The sequence below is a fragment of the Argopecten irradians genome, chromosome 7 (assembly GCF_041381155.1).
Source record: "Argopecten irradians isolate NY chromosome 7, Ai_NY, whole genome shotgun sequence".
Lineage (NCBI taxonomy): Eukaryota > Metazoa > Mollusca > Bivalvia > Pectinida > Pectinidae > Argopecten > Argopecten irradians.
In genome coordinates this window covers 43,448,976-43,473,803 of record NC_091140.1, presented here as the reverse complement: position 1 = coordinate 43,473,803, position 24,828 = coordinate 43,448,976, and the positions used below count along the sequence as shown (strand labels likewise).

The 24,828-nt window shown below is 34.4% G+C and overlaps 2 protein-coding genes across 2 annotated transcripts in view; one reads left to right on the top strand and one right to left on the bottom strand.

Annotated features, from left to right (window-relative positions):
• The first annotated feature begins 601 nt into the window (after positions 1-601).
• On the top strand, positions 602-9,661 carry LOC138326955 (uncharacterized). Its single transcript, XM_069272924.1, has 10 exons — positions 602-782; positions 1,019-1,146; positions 4,253-4,394; positions 4,677-4,782; positions 5,079-5,270; positions 6,109-6,218; positions 6,602-6,716; positions 6,994-7,234; positions 8,346-8,435; positions 8,961-9,661. The coding sequence occupies exons 1-10, from the start codon at positions 727-729 to the stop codon at positions 9,077-9,079; spliced, it is 1,299 nt and encodes a 432-aa protein (XP_069129025.1). The 5' UTR covers positions 602-726; the 3' UTR covers positions 9,080-9,661.
• A 9,583-nt stretch (positions 9,662-19,244) lies between these two features.
• The window catches only part of LOC138328530 (cyclic nucleotide-gated channel alpha-3-like), a 51,332-nt gene continuing 45,748 nt past the window's right edge, over positions 19,245-24,828 (bottom strand). The window contains exon 5 of the mRNA XM_069275372.1: positions 19,245-22,195. Within this exon, the coding sequence (XP_069131473.1) occupies positions 20,811-22,195 (1,385 nt within the window). The 3' untranslated portion in view covers positions 19,245-20,810. The remainder of the gene's footprint in view (positions 22,196-24,828) is intronic.

The window sequence follows — 24,828 nt, the reverse complement described above, 5'->3', positions numbered from 1 at the left end:
GGATTTTAGATAAAAAAAAAGCACCTAGATTTTTTTTCTCCTTTATCATATACATACCACAAAAATCACAAAATAGCACGTCTTAATTTCTTCATGGGTTTCATAGAAAAGATTTATAATCGAAAGCGTATTAATTCGAGGTGTCAATATTTCGCATTTTCCCATACGGAGCATATTCACCGATTCCTATAATTGTTCTTTGAGCTATTGTTCTTAGGTACGTCAATTAAATTCTGAATATTTTTTAGAAATTCTAGAAAAAGCAAATTTAGCGAAAATAAACAACCCGAGAGATAACCGTTAACTGCAATTATCTACTTCCAAATAAGGTATAACTTGTTGCGCAATACTAGTATTCGCAATACCGTCAATGCTCAGATACTAAATTAAGGAACCTTCCTTACTTCTGCAATGCTTTCTTATGGAAAACTAAAGGGTTCCTAAAAGCTAATTAAAGAATGTTGATGAAACTGACCCCATCTACGCTCGTAAAAGATATAGATAATAATCTGAACGGCGTCGTTTCAAGTTTTCAACCACAAACAAGGGCGATCACTTTTGAAAGTTTCCTTTAGAGGGCGCTCTTTTCGCATGCTATTATGACGTCAATGCTATTGTTACGTCGTCGATTATCTCGCCCTAGATACTGCTTCTAGTCAAGTCTGCAGTAGACACAACACTAGGACTCTTCAACTGCAATAGAAAAATCGGCAAATATTAAGAAAAATGGAGGATATACCTATACCAAATACTCAGAAAATCGCGAGCCTCGTCACCACCACGTAAGTACTGTATTTGATATTTTATCCATCAACAATACAAGGAGTTTGTAGCGTTTTCCATCCCTATTAATTATGTAGTTAAACGCCTCTCCCCATAAATCGGTGAACTCAAAGACCCAGTTGACTTGCAATAAATTATAAAACATTAAAAATGATCCGATCCAGCAGATGATTTGAATATGACGTTACGGAGATTAGAAACAGATAAATGTCTCATTCAAAACTTTGTTTTTCAGCATCGACAGATTTACAGATATGGCGAAGGCAATATCGGTAACAGAGGAGGGACGGACATGTGTCCAGAATATATCTAAAGTGTCCGTCTGCCGGAAAATTATGATTGAACTGAATTCTACAAAAACTGGTAAGATCTTTAAATTAAATAATCTAAACGACATCTTAGGACCGTTTGCAATATTTTTTTAGTGTTATTGTGAATGCGAAGCAAGCAGGGACAACATCCAACTACGCCATGTATTGAGCTTTATCTATTTTTCGGTTTGAACAGATTCACATCTTTTAGGATGTTGAAATATCCACTTTTTAAATCGTCGGTACTTGTGAAACTCTCCATTACTAACTTTAATAGTTTATTGCTTAGCTATTAAGTTTATTTAGATATGTAATAGTATGCTCACGGTACCAGTGCATCTGGTCGCATTGATTTTCATATTTAGCTTGATGCATGCAGAATATTATGACGGATTATCAAATTTTGCGGACTTTGACGGCTTGCATCTGACTGTCTGTTTTTTATGTTTATTTGTAAGTGTTGTATGCTTGGCGTATGATATACTTTGATTATTTGTTTAATGTTTTGTAGTCCGTTATTTCCACAACGTTTGATCTGTCCAGCAATTTGGGCGTTGTAATCGTACATCATACATGTACTTGCTCCTCTATTTCATGATACGTAACACGCGACTTTTTTTCCTCTTTCAACTCATCTGCAATAGCTATATCAGTCTCCCAGAACAAATCTGCTATAACTTCATCACAGTTTCCAAAGCACATCTGCAATAACTTCATCACAGTCTCCCAGAACACATCTGCAATAACTTCATCACAGTTTCCAAAACACACCTGCAATAACTTCATCACAGTCTCCCAGAACACATATGCAATAACTTCATGAGTCTCCAAAACACATCTGCCATAACTTCATGAGTCTCTCAGAACACATCTGCAATAACTTCATTACAGTCTCCAAAAGCACATCTGCAATAACTTTATGTGTCTCCCAGAACACATCTGCTATAACTTCATCACAGTCTCCCAGAACTAATCTGCAATAACTTCATCACAGTATCCAAAAACACACCTGCAATAACTTCATGTGTCTCCCAGAACACATCTGCCATAATTTCATCACAGTCTCCCAGAAAAAATCTGCTATAACTTCATCACAGTCTCCTAAAAACAATCTGCAATAACTTCATCACAGTCTCCCAGAACAAATCTGCTATAACTTCATCACAGTCTCCAAAAACACATCTGCAATAATTTCATGAGTCTCCCAGAACAAATCTGCTATAACTTCATCACAGTTTCCAAAAACACATCTGCAATAACTTAATGTGTCTCCCAGAACACATATGCAATAACTTCATCACAGTCCCCCAGAACACATCTGCAATAACTTCATGAGTCTCCAAACACATCTGCAATAACTTCATCACAGTCTTCAAAAACACATCTGCAATAACTTCATCAGTCTCTCTGAACACATCTGCTATAAGTTCATGAGTCTCAAAAAAAAAAATAATAATAAAAAAAAAAAAAAAAATCTGCTATAATTTCATCCCAGTCTCCCAGAACAAATCTGCTATAACTTCATCACAGTCTCCAAAAACCAATCTGCAATAACTTCATGAGTCTCCCAAAACAAATCTGCTATAACTTCATCACAGTCTCCAAAAACACATCTGCAATAACTTCATGTGTCTCCCAGAACACATCTGCTATAACTTCATCACAGTCTCCCAGAACACATCTGCAATAACTTCATCACAGTCTCCAAAATCACATCTGCAATAATTTCATCACAGTCTCCCAGAACATATCTGCAATAACTTCATTAGTCTCCAAAACCATCTGCAATAACTTCATCACAGACTCCAAAAACACATCTGCTATAAGTTCAGGCGTCTCAAAAAAAAAAAAAAAAAAAAAAAAAAAAAAAAACACCCTGCTATAACCTCATCCCAGTCTCCCAGAACAAATCTGCTTTAGCTTCATCACAGTCTCCAAAAACACATTTGCAATAACTTCATGAGTCTCCCAGAAAAAATCTGCTATAACTTCATCACAGTCTCCAAAATACACATCTGAAATAACTTCATAAGTCTCCCAGAACAAATCTGCTATAACTTCATCACAGTCTCCAAAAACACATCTGCAATAACTTCATGAGTCTCCCAGAACACATCTGCTATAACTTCATCACAGTCTCCAAAAACACATCTGCAATAACTCCATGAGTCTCCCAGAACACATCTGCAATAACGTCATGAGTCTCTTAGAACACATCTGCTATAACTTCATCACAGTCTTCCAGAACACATCTGCTATAACTTCATCATAGTCTTCCAGAACACATCTGCTATAACTTCATCACAGTCTCCAAAATACACATCTGCAATAACTTCATGTGTCTCCCAGAACACATCTGCTATAACTTCATCACAGTCTCCAAAACACATCTGTTATAACTTAATGAGTCTCTTAGAACACATCTGCTATAATTTCATCACAGTCTCCAAAAACACATCTGCAATAACTCCATGAGTCTCCCAGAACACATCTGCAATAACTTCATGAGTCTCTTAGAACACATCTGCTATAACTACATCACAGTCTCCAAAAACACATCTGCAATAACTCCATGAGTCTCCCAGAACACAACTGCAATAACTTCATGAGTCTCTTAGAACACATCTGCTATAACTTCATGAGTCTCCCAAAGAAATCTGCATTAACTTCATCACAGTCTCCAAAAACACATCTGCAATAACTTCATCACAGTCTCCCAAACACATCTGCTATAACTTCATCACAGTCGCCCAGAATACATCGCAATAACTTCGTGAGTCTCCCAGAACACATCTGCAGCAACTTTATGAGTCTCCCAGAACAGATCTGCAATAACTTCATTACGGTCGACCAGAACACATCTGCAATAACTTCGTGAGTCTCCCGGAACACATCTGCAATAACTTCATCACGGTCTCCCAGAACACATCTACAATAACTTCATCACAGTCGCCCAGAACACATCTGCAATAACTTCATAAGTCTCCCAGAACGCATCTGCAATTACTTTGCATACAGAGAAACCGTACTCTTTGGACATTATTTGTCGAATGGACGTTAATTAAGGGGGGGTCCAAACTAAATTTGTGTAAATTTGTGGTACATTGATTGACGGGTTGTTTGTTGTTTATTTTGTGAATTGTTTTTGTTTGTTTTAGATTTTGACGGTCTGTTGGACGTCCTTCAGAACGTTATATTGATAGTGTTAGAGGACGGATCCCATGGGTGTTGCCAATCAAGGCATAAAAAACTGCTCAACTTGACAGCAGCACAAAAGAAAGCTCTTCAACCAACCGTGACGTAAGTCAATCATATGATGCTTAAAATGACACCACTTTTATACATTCATAGAGGGACTGCTATATGTATGTATACGTATAGCAATGCATATGTGATTTGAATAAAGTCAAAAGGAATGTTCGCCTTTTTTATCCTCTTTGATTTCACGTACTCATTGAACTGCATCAATATACATATCAATCGGGATCTCGTTTACAGAAAGTGCCGAACGTTCCCGATTGTATAAGAGTTTATCAGCACAGAAAGCATATGGTGTGAAGATTTATTTTACATTCGTTTCAGATTTGACAAATTATTATTAAAAGAACTAGGGGATCAGGAGAAAAGCTTGCAACAGCTGATTCAGAAACACAAGAAAGTCATGGCTGACTTTGAGAAGTATAGACGGGTAGGTACTATAACTTTCATCCTTAATTCGATTTCTCACAGTAAAATTGCACCTTTTTATAAAAGAATGACGATTTGCTATCAAATAGCTTAACAGCTTGTTAATTTCCATTTGCCTTATATGTTTCTTAAAATCGAGAAACACAAAATAAAGAAATACCCCCCCTCCCCCTCCCCCCCAAAAAAAAACAAAAAAAAACGGCCTTATTATAAAAAAAACCCAAATACAAATACTCGTCTTGTTGGGGTTATTGAATTGCGAAAAAAATATCAATGACAATTTTGTTGACATTGCAGGAGACAACAAAACACCAGAACAAGTTGGCCCATATAATTTACCAACTCCACAATTCGGGCCCTATGAAGAAAACGATGCTGCTTTTCCTACAGATGAGAAGGGACTATGTAACGAAAGATTTAATCCGAGCCAAAAATGCATGTCGCGCCACGGCCGAGCAAGAGATGGAAATCAGAACTCAAATACGACAAGTAAGTATTTTCATGACTGTTATATTTACTTACACTTGACTTCCATTGTTCTAAAGCTTAGTTTTGTTTTCTTTTGGTAAATTATTTAGCTTGCAGATTCTCATTGCTCTATAGTTAAGTTTTGTGTTCTTTGGTAACTATTTAAGTTTGCAAACGCTCATTGCTCTGAAACTTAGATTTGTTTTCTTTGGTAATTTATTTAAGTTACATATTATACATTTTAAGGTCCACCATGTTTTCAAACCAATAACTAAAATATAATTAATAAAAACTATTACGCCAGAACATCTATATTTATGCATTAAGACGAAGTTTAAACATCACACCAATACATGGTTCTCTGCGTAAATCTATGTTAATTAACAGAGAAGGTTTAGCCCCACATTATGGAAAGTGACTTTCTTTGTATTTTTTCTTTCTTCTATTTCTCTATTTATTTTTTTGTCGTTTTAAAATGTCCCTATAGTTTGTTTGTTTGTTTGTTTAATTAACATCCTATAAACAGCTATGGTCATGTAAGGACGGCCTACCATGTATGCGGTGTGTTGCGTGTATGTTGTGCGAGGTGCATGTTTTGGGAGACTGCGGTATATTCATGTTGTGTCTTCTTGTATAGTGGAACTGTTGTCCTTTTTATAGTGCTATATCACTGAAGCATGCCGCCGAAGACACCAAGCAACAAACCCCACCCGGTCACATTATACTGACAACGGGCAATGTTGCTGTATGTGATTTAACGAGTAAAAGTGAACATTCGATGTTTAGATGGAAAATATTATTTATTTACTTATTTATTTATTTATCTATTTTTTGTTGTTTTGATTTTTTTTAAATCTAGACCAGCAAAGATTTAGAACGTGTTGTCGCAGATAAGATCCATAACCGTCTTCAATATGGCATGGAGGACTACATGTATGACACCATCAGCAAGATACGAGATAGTACGCTGTAAGTAATCAAAGTACTGAAAGTACTTTGGCGCTTAGTACTATTAAATTGTAAGTGGTCAAAGTACTGAAAGTACTGAGCGCTTACTAAGCATAACGTTAGATCAAAGAACTGAAAGTTTAAATATATTTTCGTTTATCAAATCGACGAATTTCTTCGAGTGCGAAAAATTCGAAATCAGAGAGCTCACAGATGGATGAAAGCGCTCCCAAGAAATTTGTTGTTTTTATAATTTTGTCTTATATCTGTTAACTCCATTTAGATAAAACTTTTTCATTTACAAGGTATATGATGTATGCGTTTTGTGTTCTATTAAGGTTAGGGAAACCCTTAATTAAAATAAAGACGGCACCAATATGTACTACATTGTTTTTCATTTACAGTCGAAAAAAAGCGGTCGAGTTAATCCGACACATGAACATCCGGTTGATGTCGAATAGACTGGTGGATCTCTGTTCAGATATTTATGTAATGAAAACCACCTCCATTGCCCATTTGGTAAGTTACTTTTTAACATCCGGTTCTGCTCCATATAAGTATATACACATAACTACTAAGCATAGTCTAGTTCGTACATTCTTAAAGAAAGTACATTTATGTAACATAAAATCAGCAGCAATTTTGACACAATTGCAGTAGATTTAGGCGAACATAAAGTATGTTCTTTTTAAAAACAATAGTTGCCAGTTACGTATACAATGATGACAATTTAAATAATAATCATATAAGTGCTGAAAATGTAGGATAACTAATAGTTATTTCAATTTTTCCTTAGGAACCCAATTCCAATGCAGACCTTGCTTTGGAAGATGTAGCAAGCGAATCTGGAAGTTCTGCCAACTTGTCATCAAGCGCCAGCGAGTCTGTCGGAAATGACCCTGATTCCGCCACTGATGATGTCAACAAATCCAACAACCAAAACGAGGAAGTGAAGACGTCACAGTTACTATGTCGCGGAGACATATGCAAGGTGCTTCGCTCCTGTCCTGGGGATGAAGCATACAGAGTTAGAATGGGTACGTTACTGAGTCGACGAAGTGATATGTAATCATTATAGTATTTAGACTAAGATTTATCAATGCAATTACGCAATAATGCAATTAAGAAAAAGTCAGGCAAAGTAATGCTAAAGTCGGTATAAATAGTGTTAATATATCTAGTATAATTTCTTATAAGATAGAAAAATAACATTTCCCCTCAAAATCGCTCTGCATGCGCAAAATTTAATCTATAGGAATTCTAAAACGTCCTCCCAGCTGGCTATGTCCGTGTTGATATTTCCACGCGGCCTCGCTTTCAAAGAGTTAGACAAATTTATTTTTAACACTGTGCTAAATTTTTCATACTTTCAATGGTCAAAACTGGACAACGTTGGCAGAACTTGACCTTCGTTTTGATATGTAAGAACTTTTGGAAAGCCAATGAACGCATTCAGACTGGTTTTCTTTGCTCAACTATTCACTTTTAAACAGTTTTTATGCCTTATTAGTTTTCAAATTTTCACGATATTGGACTATATGATTCTACTGGGTTTGCGTTCAAAAATTTCTTTGCCATACAATTTTGCGATTTCTAATCCGCTTCGAAACCAGCAAAATTAAATCTTACGGAAAATAACTAGCTTACTATAGTCTTGGTATTTCACAACTAGTGCACTACAGATGTGCATGTTATACGTTTTTTAGTGTCGGTAATCAGGGACCGGTTGTTAAGAAGCTCAATCGCTTGATTAGCATAAATGTAATTTATTATTTGCTGCATAACCTTTTCTTTATATATTTCTGTAAAATGGCAAGAAAGTAAACAATAAAATACCCCGGGTTCTATAAGATTTTGTCAAATTTGATTAAATTTATTAATTATTAATTGATAAAATTAATTTACTTCGATTTGAAAATTGTTGTTATACTGTGATTCCCTTTCCATCTTTGAACAAATATGATCAGATAATAAGACTAGGTAACCAGCAAAGATAGCATTTAACGCAATTTTACTATAGCATTTTAATACTTTACTATACTTTAATACACATTGTATTTTCATAAGATTTTATTATGTCGCTTTCATCATAAAAAAAAGAAAAAGATGTCAAAATATTTTAAACATTTTTGTCCTGTTATATTGCAGGCATATCCAGTCGCCTTGTAAGGAAGACTTCCGTAAGAGTGACAAAAATTGCTGAGAAAAAGACACCTGGTTTCATAGATACTCGATCAGGTACGTACCTCTAGGTATAAGTATGAAAACGCCTAATCTGTTCTGTTTAGCCATTCTGACTAATCCTCTAGCTAATAGCAATAATTCATTTACTAAAGATGTAGTCACTTCCAATTCAATTCATCTTAGGATGTCTCTTCCGGGTTTTAAACGATCGATGGTGTGTTTTTATAAGGGCAAGAGTCCCACTGTTACATGTATACTCAATAGGAACATACCACAGCTCCCCAAAACGTACAGACAACATTCACATGCACAACCCATTGCATGCAGGGGAGATCGTCATTGAATGACATAAGCTGTTAATAGGACGTTAAGCCTAACTCATCAACCAATCAGCTAATCTATAGTCATTGATATGCTGAAAGGATTTCAGTTTTATTTTCTGTGGAATATCTTTATCAAAATACTTACTGTTGATTTTCTACAAATTATTACACCGATGAAATAAATACATGTAAATAATAAATAAGTTGATAATTTATAATATACATTGTATAGTCTATATTTTCTGTTGATTTTCAGGCATGAATATCAAACAGACTGCCATGATGGATGAAATTAACGTCGGGTTTGGGTATCATAGACGAATGAAACTCGGAGCCAAACGATGGGGATTCTTCTTTATAAAACCAACGAACTAAGTCAATTCGAATGATAAAGGCAGTCAAATAAGATTTTAATCTACTGTCTTTTTTACGATCAATGGAATATGATCTAAAACAAAAACAAAACAAACAACTGATGATTAAAGAAGGACAAAATGGTTGATGGAAATAAGTAAATGGAATCCTGGTTTCAATTAATGGAATGGAGATAAATGCGGTTTTTGAAGAGATGCAATGTGTAACTGTAAGCCTCAGATAAGAACATGTATGGACCAAAAGATGTCGTATCATTGAAACGTGTTAATGCCACGCTGTTGTTAAGTCGGTTACGAAGATACAGGGCCAACATGGCATGAACAGAAGCAATGTTTATACAGATATATTGATACTGCAAAATGGAAAACTGTGGTATCATGCTAGCGCATACACAATGGCAGCGACATAAGAAATGTTTAAGCACACTGCAAGAAGTGTTTGCTGTAGACTGGACGGAAATATATTCGAAACACGTCTCAAAGCAAAACACGGGTCATCTGCCCTAAGAAAGTGGCTATATCTGGTGCATTCATTAATTCAACCAGTGGAAGTTTTGTATCATGAAAGTAGGACAAGAGGATGAATGGAGGAAATATGAATGGAAGTTCAATACTGACATTTGGTGCATGTGAAATCATTGTTGATGCTACATAATCTCCTGATAGGAGAAACCTTATGGCTTAGAATAGAAAACAGTCTGAGGAAATAAAAGCAAACACATTTTCTGAAAAAACAATTATATATGTAAGCGTGTTTTCAGACAGAGAAAGTATTATATGTCAAAGCTTATGATATTAATTAATAAGATTATTTTGTATTATATTGTTTCCGTTGAAATACTCGGCTTTTGCGTGGAGCACATGAAGAGTCAAAGACTTGCACGAGGCTTTTTTTATAAAAAGAAGAAAGGTATCATTTTTAGTCGATTTTTGGATTGAGTGCATATGTCCTTGATTTGATAGAAGGCATTGAAATGCCAATTGTAATCATAGATCAGACTGTGACATAATGTTTAATTATAATTCTTTGTAATTATTTCTTGTTGTGATGCTTTTATTGCATTTTAAACGAGACATTTGATATCTTACAAAGGAAAGAACACTAGGAAAGGCCTGTTGTGATGATGTCAAGTAGATTTGAACGAGAAACGCTTGAATGTTTAGTTTAATTGCCTTGGAAATCACGTGGATTGAGCATGCTTTCTCTGATGCCAATCAAATAAGCGGCATCAACGATTGTTAATTATAAATTTTGATATTTTAGTATTATTTTAACTTCGTATCATGATCTTTTATTGTAATGATATACAATTATCAAGATGTGTTAAATCAATGAATAAATATTATGTAATTTTAAGCACTGTTGTCAATCATTCCAAAGGGTTTATCGGTTATTTATCGAGTTACAACTCTGCTTTGTTATTAGAAAACATTTTACCACAGGTTCATAGACCTGTGCATGCATAACAACTCAAATCATTAACGAATTATTGATTTATGTATGTTTAGCTGTTAGGAAACGTTCTTTAATTTGCTTTTAAACATTCGCCAATCGTAAAAAAATACAGTCTATTACTGAAGCGGTTAATTCTAAACTATCTCCACAAAAGTTAAATACCGCTGCAGAAAGCTTTAAAAGGTTTATTCAAATTCAAAGAGAATTCTGTGCGCACAGGATTTGAAATAAATTGATACTTCATCCCTTAACGTTGCAACAGAAAGGGAAATCTAGACTTCAAAAGACATTTGTAGACTTGTAAGCAGGGATGTTCCATTAAGGCCAGGAAACATGGGGACTTGAAAGATCAACGGAATAGTGAGTCACGTGACTGTTTCTAATGACGTGCGATGGATCGATGGTATCTCAGGATTAACAAAGGACAGCGACATGTTTTTCAATGACTCATTGTCGGTGTAGGTACATCACATTGACGCAGATAGTGTCTTACACTTTGATGTTTTGGTTTTTGTTCATGACTTATGGACTGTGGTGATTTAAATTTGCCTACCGAAAAACCAAAACGATTATCGCATTGCTACGTTAACTGATTTGTGCCATTTCGTCTTTTCGTCTTTTCGCCCCGAATTATTCACAAAGGCAGTCATTTCAGAAATATCTAATCCCATTAATGTTATCAATTTATATAACTGTTTATAGTTCTGAGCCTTAATTATCGTAGTTTAACACAGCGAGAGTAGTGTATCGCAAGGCAGACTCGAACCCGCGACCCCGGACTTGCTGGTTCGTCACTTTACCGACTGAGTTAAAGGAAAAATACCGCAAATACAGTTAGAAGGCGACCATATCACTATTTACACTATTTGCAACAAAACCTAGCGCAATAGGATGATAACTTGCCTAAGGATGAATTGATACGTGATGCAGGGAGCGCTCAAATGCAAGGTGACACTTGAATGAGTGCTCTAAAATGAATTGTCTCATCAAAGAGTTTCAAGGACATGATTTGCTAACAGAAACGTAATCATGTGCAACGTGGCACGCCCCGTCTTCTTCTTGTCAACTACAATCAATAGCCATTTTAATTGACTTGTCCCTGGGTGATTTCTTTATTAATCTGTCATAGCTAGACAAAGAAAAGCCTGTCAACCCGTTATAAATGACATAGTATTTACATTGTGTATGGATAAGCACATAATCCATATTTACAACCACTTTACTGTCAGTGTAGCGATACACTTTTCATTCTTGCTGCTCATTTAGTGTCTATTAAACGACATATCCTGAATCAACTGTGGGTATCGACTTAAAAGCATGCGTTGGCGAAATTTCCAGATATCTTTGATCAATATCATATACAGAGAAAAAACGTCATCTATAAGACATATGATTGAGGTTACAGTACTTGAAGACACCTCACAAATATGGTTATATAATCCTGATCAAGAATCTCTTGGATACATATGTATTCAATATCTATCTATAGAGATCATTTATGGAACAAAGACAGCTTTTTAGCCAAGTGGTCTAAATACATCAATTATGTTTAATTCTTGACGACTTAGTACAATAAAGTGGTCTGTTAGCAGGCTATATTTATACGGAAGTGGTTACTAAGATATGTTTGAGTGTGATAATGCATCATCACATAATCGATAAATTCATTATTGCTGTTTTATGAACTAATCAAAGCCATATAGGTCCTGAATTAAAAAAAGAAATGCGTTGAAATCGACACCATACGTAAATATCATTTGTGCTATGGGACACGTCAGCATCATCTCCGCACGACACTGGTCACGTTTCTAAGACACGGGGAATGCGGTTGTGTGACTTTTGTCTGTGAAGGAGTTCACAAAACTAAAAATATCGCAGACAATTACAGTGTAACTTCCGTAACAATATAAACCTTCAAAGAGATGGTTGGAAGCAATAGTTGTATCGTCGTTGTGTTGTGCATTACAAATCCCAGGTGAAATCAAATCATGATAACTCAACTACCTCTTTCTGATTTATCCTAGTATAATGATAAAATCTTAGACATTAAACTGGGTAATGTACATGTAGTTGTTATGGTTGAATAGGGACCTCAAAGAAACCAAAACTGCTTTATCGCTAATATTCATTCGATTGAAGTAAGTAACGAATGATAAAAAAACACGATATGGGTTTCTTGCCATCAAGGACACTCGAAAAATACCGTTTCCCTGTATTATTTCATATATAAACATAGTGTACAGAAAATTTTAGCGCTAATAAATCCTTTGCGAAATAGAGAAAATATCCCTCATGTAAATGGTCATTTTACAGTAACTTAGTCACCTCTTCAAATATATCCCTGTAAACTATATGTTTGGCAAGCAACAAATAGAAACAGTTAAAAATTAACGCCACGAAAATATGTCAGGAACAGGAAAAGTAGATCCATATAACTTTGAATAAAAAAGGATTCTCCGTGTGAAATATTGGCATGGGTTATAAATGCGAAATTACGTCACCGCGAAGATGCGTTGAGTAACAGTATCTCTAAAATTTTCGAGGTCTGTTGAAAGTGGATGTGGTGGGTAATTTCCACTCAATAAACAATATAGCCATTTATTTTCGAGTGGATGATATTTTCGCAATTTCGCAGCACATTGCTATGATCGCGAAAATTATGTCCCTTTCATTGGTGTTTGTTGTTGAGTCCAGTTTCAAGGTAATTTCTTAAATTTAATGAGTCCTTTATCTCAACATTCTCCATAGGAAAGCCTTACAGGGTTTAAAAAAGCCTCCTTAACTTCAGATTTTCCCCTTACCTCATGTCATGCTTTGCTATGAATACTTTGAAGTCAAGAAATTCCTTAAAGTCAAGGAACGTTTTTGAAACTAAGCCCAGTTATGACGCAGATATTTCATAAAGTCTCTGTTATTTTTGTATACTTTGTCCCCATTAATGACCTTTTTCGCGGACCAAGAGTATAGTCTCGTTGGAGCCAGGCTCTTTGGCGTTAAAAGTAACAACCACGCTCTTACACACAACAATTCTTTGATAGCAACAAGCCAGCCGGCTTTAAAGGTTTTATTGGACTTTCTTCAAAGTACTCGGAAGCCTGAAGTTTATTTTCAAGGCAGAAAAAATACGGTGCTTATCTTTTAGAATGACCATAAACGAATTATCGTGTTGAAATGAAAGGTCATGGCCTGAAATGTTATGGCTTCAGACCGAAACAACCATGCTATTTTATTTGTCTCTTAAGATAGGTTGGTTTTGAAGGAAGTTGCTAAAATGCATGCTTTTAAAAACTTGATATAAACTAAAAGTGTTGTGGAATGATCAAATCGATAAATTCAGAAATGTACACTAAACGTGATGTCTCTTGTGCTTTCTACTGGTTGACACTGTAGATAAACATATCTCAGCGAATTCGACCGATTTTTTAACATCCAGTGTGTTTCCCTGTAATAAATCCATCTAGTATGTGTGAATGCAGGTTAGGATTGACTTACAGTACGTCTGGGTCCTTTACCACTTTCAATCTCCACAATTTAAGTCCTACACCAGGGTTTATTGTTGAAGGTTTTTGCATTTTTCGGTAACACCACCTTACTTTGGCTTTCTTTGTGGTTTATTATTTGCCTAGTTGTTTTGACCGTCGTTTGATGATGTCTCAAGTTCGTTCTCCCTATTGAGGGAAGCTGGATTTGCTGGAGAAACATCTGCCCATGGTCAGTGTTGAGATATGCCGTCCTTTAATTCACGAAGATGATTAGTAGAATTTGAGACACGCTAAATATTAAGTCCTACAAAATCACATTTACTGAATCTATTGTTATGTTGATGTTTCTAATTCACATAATTAACCTAATACACCTATTAAATAATCTTTAATATTTACAGTTTGCACTGACATGGACACAATAACCATGCTTTCTAGTATTATCATTATCAGTGTATAATGTTAGCACAACACGCGCGACGATTCTATTGTTACGTGAATAGTTGATGGCGTAGCAACGTGGGACCATGACCCCACTTTCGGCGGGAACATATGAATGACTAGATTTAGATCAGCTGTTCAATCGAATTTGTTGACGATGACGGGAGAGAAAAAATATATGTATTTTAATAAAAAATATCCAACTGTCGCGGGAATTGATAATATTCATTTACTTAAAAAACTGTAAATACAAGGAATAGATGTTTATTTTGTTGAGGTTATGAGGGTATAATGATAATGGAGCACGTGTAAATTATGTAACCCCGGCTTATAATTTACACGTGCTCCATTATCATTATACCCTCATAACCTCAACAAATAAACATCTATTCCTTAAATATTGGGGTTTTCTCCATTTTTTTTGTGAAGAAACGCACAAAAACGCTACCTTCCCAACGAAAACAAACAACATAAAGTTTATTCATTGCTGAATAACGGAGGGCAGTTTCACTGTCTCTTTTGACGAAAATAATTTTCTTAACACAAATAACCATTGCAGATTATATTGTGCAAGGCGATTAGTTCTGAGACGGGCATTTCCTGTATTAAGCCTGCCCTCACACTGATAATGTGCAATATCCAAGGTAAGTGAATGGTAAGTTACACTAATTTACATGTTTTATTCCATTGACATTAGACAACCATGGTATTCAGGGGATTAAATTAATGATGATACCTTCTGCTAGTTTAGTTTGTGTTAATTCTGCTTAATGTTAATGCTATAAAATACATGTATGTATGTATATGGATGTGTGTAGTTTCCTTCGCTTTCTTATCTGAACACCCGCTAACGATGAATCGGTACATCGATATCACATACATTCCCTTCGGGATTACGCCAAAGAAACAAAGACCACAATGCTAACAACAATGAAAATGCATGCAACCTACAAATTGGGAAATAATAACTAATTATCAGCCTAGCCCTCTGAGAAGGAATTGACACCTCTGCTACTTTTAACTGGTAGATAATTTTGACCTTTATGCTACTTTATAAACATTAGTTACAACATTTTTAACCCGATGCAAAATACCGGTTACCGATTTTTTACTATGTTTAAAGGGAATGTCAAAGATGTCACGTTACTGGTAACACTCTAAATATGTGTCGTCTGACTTCCTGGTTTGTCGGCTCGTACACATTATACTAATTATGTAAGCAGTACATTGTAGATGTAAATATAAAAAATAAATAAAAATATGTTTGGCAAACTACCAAACATAATTTTAGGTTTTATGTCTTACTGTGTGCCTCGTTTATGTACTGTCAATTTCAGAAGCAAATGTGGTATTCTATTCAAAACAGAAAATGACAAGTACCAATCTCTCATGATGGGTAAATCAAAATTACTTTGTATATTGTACTTGTATCGGGTGTCGCTGTGACCTAGATTTGTATGGCAGATGTCTCCGTGATATATATTTGTATGGTGGGTGTCGCCGTGACCTAGATGTGTATGGTATGCTTCGTTGATAAAGCAAAAAACGCTTCCTCATTCGAAACACCCCGTTCTCTCGTACTTTTTGTGTCTGAAATCTCTGAAAATTTTGTGATGATCACATCACTTCATTTGTTGTACTTGTATCTCTAATGTTCAATCGGTAGGTATTCGTTCTTGAAAAAAACCCAAAACAGTGGTTGCTTCAATAATTTTATTTTTTTTCAACGAAATATATAACATCCTCAAATTTTGTATCACTGTATGAGATACTCAATACATTGTGTAATTTTTAAAGATACGTATTTACAATATCGTAAGTGCATCTATCTCCTTTGTGCTTTTCTCTCACTTACTATTTTTTTTACTATTTTTGTTATGTGCGTGCTCCCAGATAACCTCTGAATGGATAATCAGTACAACATATCATCTCAGTGCTGGAAGGATCAATTCCTTGGTGAATAATTTCATTATTTCGTAAAAAATATTAAAGGAAAATTCGATCAATAAGATATCTCTCTTCTACATGCTTGAAATCAGTTTTGCCTTTTGTTCCAGAGGCATATACATACTATTCTAAATGTAGCTTAGCCGGTCCTCTCCTCAGCATCCGCCATCTGGCGGAGAAAATAGAATTAAGGGAGAAAACCAGTCTATTATATATATGGACGTTTCTCTACTGAGTCTCGTTTGAAAACAATGCTGCTCTTCGCTTTATTCTTCAATTACAATCTCAACATACTAGTATCGACATTCACCATTTCACACATACATATGTATACATGTAACCATCATTCATACATATTTGTACTGTAGTGTAACTTTACCTTATTGATCCAAAGTCATGAAACCATATACTGAAGGATTAGTTGTCATATTTTGACATTCATTTGTGTGTAATCTACATATGGATGCCTGTTTAAGTAGGTTACCCAATATTTTTTCACTCTAATGCATGTAAGACGTGACAACAATGATTTATATGTATTTACATTTTGTGCGGCTTAAAGTTCATTGAAGTGTGAAGACAGACTACCATAAGTTTTTACACAAGTTTATAATTCAATTTTGCTTTGTAACGAGCATTTTCATTGGCTTAATTATTTATTCTATCCGCCCATAAAGGACAACATGGCATTGCCGTTTGTAACGTCGCTTCTGATTGGCTGAAACAACGGTGTAATGATGAGTCCTAAAATGAATAAGAAATATAATATCTAAAGTTAATTATCATGATTGATTTGAATAATTGTTTTTTATGGTATGGATATATAACATAAGAGTATATATATTAAAGTTAATCATTAATTAACTTTAAAGTTAGTCTGAATAGAGAGTATGCACCAGTTGGCGTTAGAGAAATATCATTTCTAAAGTAATAGTTATAGTTATCATGCCATAAGTATTTGGCGTCATAATCCACTGCGATTGCCTCAGGATTAAGCCGTGTATTTGGATCGTTGTTTGAGTGAAACATGTTTCTAATCTCCAAAACCAATAGAAAGTCATCGAAGATGTTTAGATATGCATATAAATCAATTGCGTTGTATTCGCAGTTTATCTCATTCGTTCAGGTGATCAAATTTGTATATGAAAATTAGTTTTTTTTTGTGTCAACAGCTGTGGTCGAATTCCCAATTAACATTTTTGACATGGTATTCTTAAAGGAAATATGCAATAAAGAGGTACTTAATGGTTGTAATATATTAGAAGGTAGGTTCATTTATATTGATAAGCCATTTTATGGTATAATTAATGACGTTAATTTTAAATGGTTTTGTTAAATAGCACAATGGCTGATGGTTTTGCTCAATGAACGAAAAACTCAATTAATATTATATCCGGTTTATACATCTACATTGTATATGATATAATTGCACTAGTTTATCCATCATAACAGAAGCGATATGAGTCTTTCACAGTCGTGGATTTTCATATAATTAGTAAACACCAAACGTTTTAGCTTAAAAAGTACTGTCAACATAGGCATTGCATCTTCCTTTCATTGGCTTTTACCTAATTGTATGTGTAAATCACATTTCCTACTGCCTGATTCCTTATCCATCCTTTAATATTTCCTGAATCTCAAAACAATGTTACTGTACATACTTAGGCCATATACTTCCTATTGTTGGTCATGTTATAACAAACAATTATTTAATCTTTACAATGCAATATTCAAAGGAAATATTAACAACTTAACATTTATTTGCGCATAAAGACAATGGAAGTCATTTTGTTTACAAAATATCACTGTAGTCTTTTCACTGTATACTGAGATTTAATTTCGCGGTGACCTATCTTCGTCTTGACTTAATTTGCGGTGACCTATTTTCGCGGTGACCTATTTTCGCGTTTTCAAGTCTAACTATCTTTTCGCGGAATTCAATGTTTTGAGAGTCATATGGTTATATTTTAAACATTGTCGAGACGATTGATATTAGCGATTTTCTATCGCTCGCGAAATACGCAAAATTTACTCACACGCGAATGTAATGTATAAATTGTATAACATTAAATGCTCATTGTTAAAGATAAAAATCAAACTATATGTATATTAACCATGGTAGGAAACTATGGCATTTTAAATGACGAACTCATCTAAGAAAACTATACGTTTGTAGTTAAACAGTTTCCTGTTGGCAAAACGATTTTTATGAACAGATCTAGAATCAAAAGTAAAGGAAACAAAAATAAGAAGTAAATTGATGGAAGAGAGCGTCCCTGTACATAATGAGCTTACTGGTGGTTATACTTCAATCGGAAGAAAGAAAAATTGTTTGTTATATAATACAATACTCTTTTTCATATCAGATTGTCATATATTAAAGTTATTTTAAATGTTTTCCTTATACCACGATCAATATTTAATTCTATATATTGACGCCTCAAATATGGTATAATTCAAACTCAACAGATGATGACATTCCCCCACGTGAACAAGTGTTTCAACAATAGACAAAAATTAAATTAAAAATAACAAAGAGAAAATATTTACAAGGATTGCATGGTTGCATGTGGAATAATTTACTCTTGAAAATTTGATTGGGACATTATGGATATGTTTTTGAAACAAACATAAGTGCTTTGTATAACGAACCAGATCAAATATATCGTCAAATATACAAAAAAACCCAAAAAAAAAAAAAAAATGTCATCGACCAATCTAATTAAAAATAGACTTGTAATTCCTATCCACTACGACGTTATGGTTATATACATTTGGAGTATAACGTAAACCATACTGATGGACCGGAATTACGAGTCTAATTTTAATTATATTGGGCCATCGATATTCTAACATTTCATGATAATCTCACATTCATACAGGTCATTCATTCCTTAAACCAATCACCATGACTCTTACAATAACTATAATATTTTGGTAACCATGGAAACAGTGCACTTTATGTATATGCATACGTCGTCTTAATCAATATATTTACAAAATCCTGAATTCTACCATGAACGATATATTGGTTATAAATATATTCTATAATTTCGTCGGTTACTGTTCAAATATTAACATGGTTACATCGTATATAATGGTGTAATATTTTACGTTTTAATGGTTCATTTGTGTTTCATTTGTCTCATCATTTTCATAACAGTGATCAGTTTAGTTTCGCGTTTTTTTAACAATCCTATATAATAAATTACTGTTGAGTTGAGAATTGTTCTTAATAAAATTCTGAAGATATAAGCCAGATTTTCATATGTTATGATTCCATATCAATTTCAATACTCCAGTTTTGATAATGTATGACAAAGGAGATGACACTGGTCCGCTATATAAAGGTGACAAAGGTAAGAATTCTAATTGGTCAATCATATATCTTTCCAGCTATCCCAGGTACAAAACGTTGGGGGATGTTGCGTTCTTTTGCTTACAGCCATGGTCAAAATAGCGGTAATTCTTTCTTAATAGAGTGCTCATGATTTTGTTCAAATAGATGTGAATCAGAAGCTAAAATCAAAGTGCAGTATAATAATAGTGAATTCAATATATCTCATATCATAAAACAATTAGTTCGGTATTTTGATTTAGTTAAGAACTCATTCAAATAAACATCAATTACGTCGTTGTTAGCGTAATTGCAGCATCACTAAGGTTTGATGCCGAAACAGATATACATGTACATTTAGTTTGCTGTTATGATTTTTTTGTTTGTTTGAGAAAAACATGATAACCGCATTTCACTGATAATTTAAAAACTTGTTGTTAAAAAAGTTGTAATTACTTTAATGCAATATTTCTGTTAAGAGGTACCCTTCCCGTTGTAACCTATTTTTAGAAAATAACGAATTTTATCCCTTAACAATGGTAACAAAATTGTACCCTTCAAATACTGAATTATGACTGAAAATCTTCCTCATATAATTATATAGACAATACAGACGATTATTTACATATATAAATAAACAAGAAACCTGCGTAATGACATTTAAATATAATCTCAATGGACGGTTCTATATTAAAAACAAGACATTATTGGCATATACTAAGCAATATTTGAAACGCCCACTTCCGGTCACGTCACTTCCAGGCTTATGCCAATGATATTGAAAACCATGCATCCATTATTCTTGTTCCTTATTAATGACTCCGCTAATCGGTCATTCCAAACAAAGACGTGATCGCCTTCGGGTAAATCATGAGATTTGATTAATGAACGAAAGGGGAATGACTTTGTAAGATGGATTAAACTTCGACCTATTGTTTACAATGGCCGAGCCGGAATACGTATCGACCACGGTTTTGTTGTAAAAGTGGTTTTAGTCGATGTTGATAGACATATGTAGTGATCACAGTTTTAGATAACCACATAATGAATGGGATATTTGCCTCATCCATCATGAATCCAGAAAAGAAAGATTGGAAATGGCGTCAGAATCCTTAACCATTCCCTTCTCAAGTCTCGTGATTCGTTGTTTTAGTTTTTGTTGAGTACTATTAAAATCGGCAAGAAGTCTGGCAAACCTTGTTTGTAACGTGTCCAGGTTAGAGTCTATCCTGTCAAGTTTTTGCTCGGTCGTTTCTTGCTGCGCTTCGACCTTTTTCATCAACTCTTCGTCTAAGAGATTGTCTTTTCTTAAGATTTTCTTACCTTTATCGATTAAGATTTTTCTTGCATCCGGATATTGGGTAAGGACCTCCCATAAGTCGTCTTTAGAAAGACAAAACAGATCACTGTAGCCTGTGCTCTTTATATTTGCTGTACGACGATTTCCATTTTTATTGCCAGCAATATTCAATATGCTAATCTCACCAAAGACACTTCCTTCTCTGAGAGTGGCAAAGATAGTTTTCCCGTCGTCTGAAACTACGCCTAATTGCCCTCGTTTTACTATATACATTTCTTTACCAATGTCACCTTTTCTGCATATATAATCACTTGGACTGAACACCTGTAATTTGAGCTTAAGCACAAGCTCCACAAGTAGACCAGGTTCACAATCCTGGAACAGCGCCACGCGCTTTAACGTATCTAAATGCACATGTATTGCTATTTCCGCTTTAAGTTTATCTGGAAGTGTTGCTAGTACTTCTTCCTCATTTAATGATTTTTTATTTGTCCACAAATAATCGAACCATTTAATCACTCGCTGTTCGAGTTCTTTCGACACTTTACGGAATTCCATATATTGCTTAACTCCGTCCATTTTGCCTTGGAATTCTGCACGTGCGGCGTTCATGTTTGTAATCATGCTACCAACGTTACCAACAATGGTAGCGAAGATGAGGACACCGATGAGAAAGTCGACGACAACAAATAGATACTCTTCGTCCTTTTCCGGAACTGGGGTCTCTCCAATCGTTGTTAGGGTTAAGGTTGACCAGTAAAAGCTATAGATATACTTCCGGGTCAAAGGTTGAAATTTTGGATCGGAAACATTTGGATAAACCCATAAATCTGATCCGAATCCGATGGAGTTACTGATGGCAAAATATATACAGGCATTCCAATGGATAATGATGAGGATATAAAGCACCAGATTTAGGATCCTGATCATGTTCGTAAAGCTAGTCCTTGTAGCCGTCCTGTCAAAGAACTCAAGGAGACGGTTAAATCGAATGATTCGATTAAACCGGAGTTCCGGTTTATCGAGTCCAATTAAAAAGTAGAACAGGTCTGTTGGTATTATGCTAAGGATATCCGTCTTAAACATCGTTGAGGTCATGTAATGTTTCCTCAGCTTTGTAGCGTCCCGGACAAGAAGTCCTTCCTCCAGGTAACCTGAAATATCAAGAGAACATTCTGTAGTGTTAGTCATAGCTCTATGAAACAAACTATAGTGATTATATGGTACACACTATAGCGGTGTTTGTGTAATGTGCAATACGTCACAGATTATGGGGCATTAGAATAAAGTAACCACGTGTGTTGACTTCTGTGTCCAAAAACCCGAAACCAAATACAACACAATCATTCATCGTCATCTCGAACTTGCTAAATGAATATTATTCCTAATCAAAGTTAATACACTATACAGAAAATAGATACTATTTAAATGTATGAAATATACGTTTTCCTGAAATGACCTGGATCTTTCAAAAGTGTTTCATGACCTGAATGATTAGTTATAAAATACGTAAGGCTTCGTATATCTTCATTGACCAGGATTATACCGCTTGACGTTTGAGTTGTTTGTAAAAAGATAGGTTTTGTTTACATTAGTGAAGGCTAACCCCAAGGTTCTCACCTTGGCAGCCATCAGATGTATAAGATGTCTGGGACATTAATTCAAAATGTTATTTTTTTATTAAAAAAAAGAAGATAAAAAATGTTCCCGAATATAAATGATATCTAGATGGATGCTTGTTAAAGAACAAATATAGCAATAATTAGTTTTTATTTACTGTATTTGAACCAACACTATCAAAATATTCGACACAACAAATACAGTGAGCAATACAGTGAGCTTTTCCTCACAACATAAAACAGAAAATTTATGCAAATACCTCAAAATCCTTACAAACACATTTACTATCAGTTTAAATTGAATATAGTATGACAAAAGCATGTACTAATCTTTCAAAGATAATTCTTCACTATCTCAAACTCTTTCTCGTATATCATTTTTAAATCAAAGTATTAGTTCATAATGGAAAACAAAGCTTAAAAAAACCTCATAGTTCAAGAAACCATTCTTACAGCTATTTATTCCGCAGGCTAGATCTTATACATAAGTATTACAGAATTGGCTAGTCTTTACTACCTTACGAGACTCAACTTTGGACGTAAAATGACTGTTGTGTGGATACGCAAATACTTGAATTCGTTGTCTAAGTTTGATGTTTGAATGCCCTTTGTACACAGTATTATCCTTTAAGCATAAGAAATTTCACAATACATCTCAGAATGTACAGAATGATAAATCGCTTGTCTTATTTGTCTCATGGGAAGTATAACTCGATTTTGAACACATTTATGTTCCCAGTCTTGTAGAACAATAAATCTAAGCTATAAAATCCAATGATTGTAAACTTTTCTTCGCACCAGAGCTGCCAAACCGTGTGATTATGCTAGTTTCATTTGGTAGCAAACACATACAGATTATTTTGCTTTTGGTGAATGCACAATCAGTATTAAATTCCATATAGGGCATAGCGTCATTGATATGTGTTCACAATTGATTATTTCAAAGATTTTTATCTTGAATTAAAATAGGAAGTTCAAACTTTTCAATGGTGGTAATGGGGCAAAGAAAGTTACTTTTGTAACAGACGACAAATACTAATATGCAACTGTTTTAATAGAGAAAAATATCATTCGTTGGCGCTGGAACATCTTTAACTGTTTTAATAGAGAAAAATATCATTCGTTGGCGCTGGAACATCTTTAACAGCCTATTAACAGATATGGTCAACGTAAGGATGGTATCCCCTACATGCAATGTGTTACCTGAGTGTAGAATTGTTTCCCCTATCAATAGAGCAAATGCTTGAATATTTTATAGTGCTGCCCCACTGAAATATACTGCCACAGTCATGCAACAATATAACTGCATATATGAAGTTGTGATCCTTCGTATCAATAACGAATGAACGGCATTTCGTCACTATATAAATTACAATTATTACATTTATTTATTTAATCATTCCTCTTAAAACTTTAATAGTTAATAAGGATTCCTTTGTTATTCTTTGTTGTCTAATCATGTAATGAACTGTAGCATTACCAATATACTTTTAATGTTTGGTAAATTAGCTTGAAGCAGTCGGTTCTTATTTAAACTGGAGAAATGTACATCTAAATATAAACATAATACATTGTATAAAATACCATTTATTGTTTGAGTTGAACCCCATGGATCTATCATCCACATGAAATTGATACCATCGTTTGTATTATATACCCATTACAGAAAGATAATGCTGTTATATTGATTTTATGTGTTCCGTTACCATAGAAATCGTAATTAACATACGCATCACCTGATTTTCTCCTGTATTAGATATTTCGTTGTTTTCCAGGCAGATTATAAAATTACTTATTACTATCATTAGCATAGAAATTCGTATTGACAAAGGTAATATTAAGGTGACACCCAAAATACATATATATGCCTATTTCGTTGGATATCGAAAGCAGGCGGTGACAACGAAAAAAAGAGGCATACAAATAAAGCCCGGGTGTCACCGGAATATTACTTTTGTCAATACGAGTTAATTTGTTTGTGAAGCAGATTACGCTTAGTCTTCCGGAACGTGATTTTAAATATGTTAAAATAGTTCACAAACATCATTGAAAATCAAGACACTGTGAATACTTATACTTTTTTTTTTTTGCTAACGCTTTCTCTAATAATAGTAAATCATATGCTATGGTGATTTAGATATATACGATATTCACAGAGTAGAATATTT

Bases quoted from the DNA above. Each gene is read 5' to 3' on its own strand.
- LOC138326955 (XM_069272924.1), top strand. From the start codon at position 727: ATGGAGGATATACCTATACCAAATACTCAGAAAATCGCGAGCCTCGTC. The intron at 783-1,018 runs GTAAGTACTGTA...TTTGTTTTTCAG, and splicing joins GCGAGCCTCGTCACCACCAC to CATCGACAGATTTACAGATA. The intron at 5,271-6,108 runs GTAAGTATTTTC...TTTTAAATCTAG, and splicing joins TCAGAACTCAAATACGACAA to ACCAGCAAAGATTTAGAACG.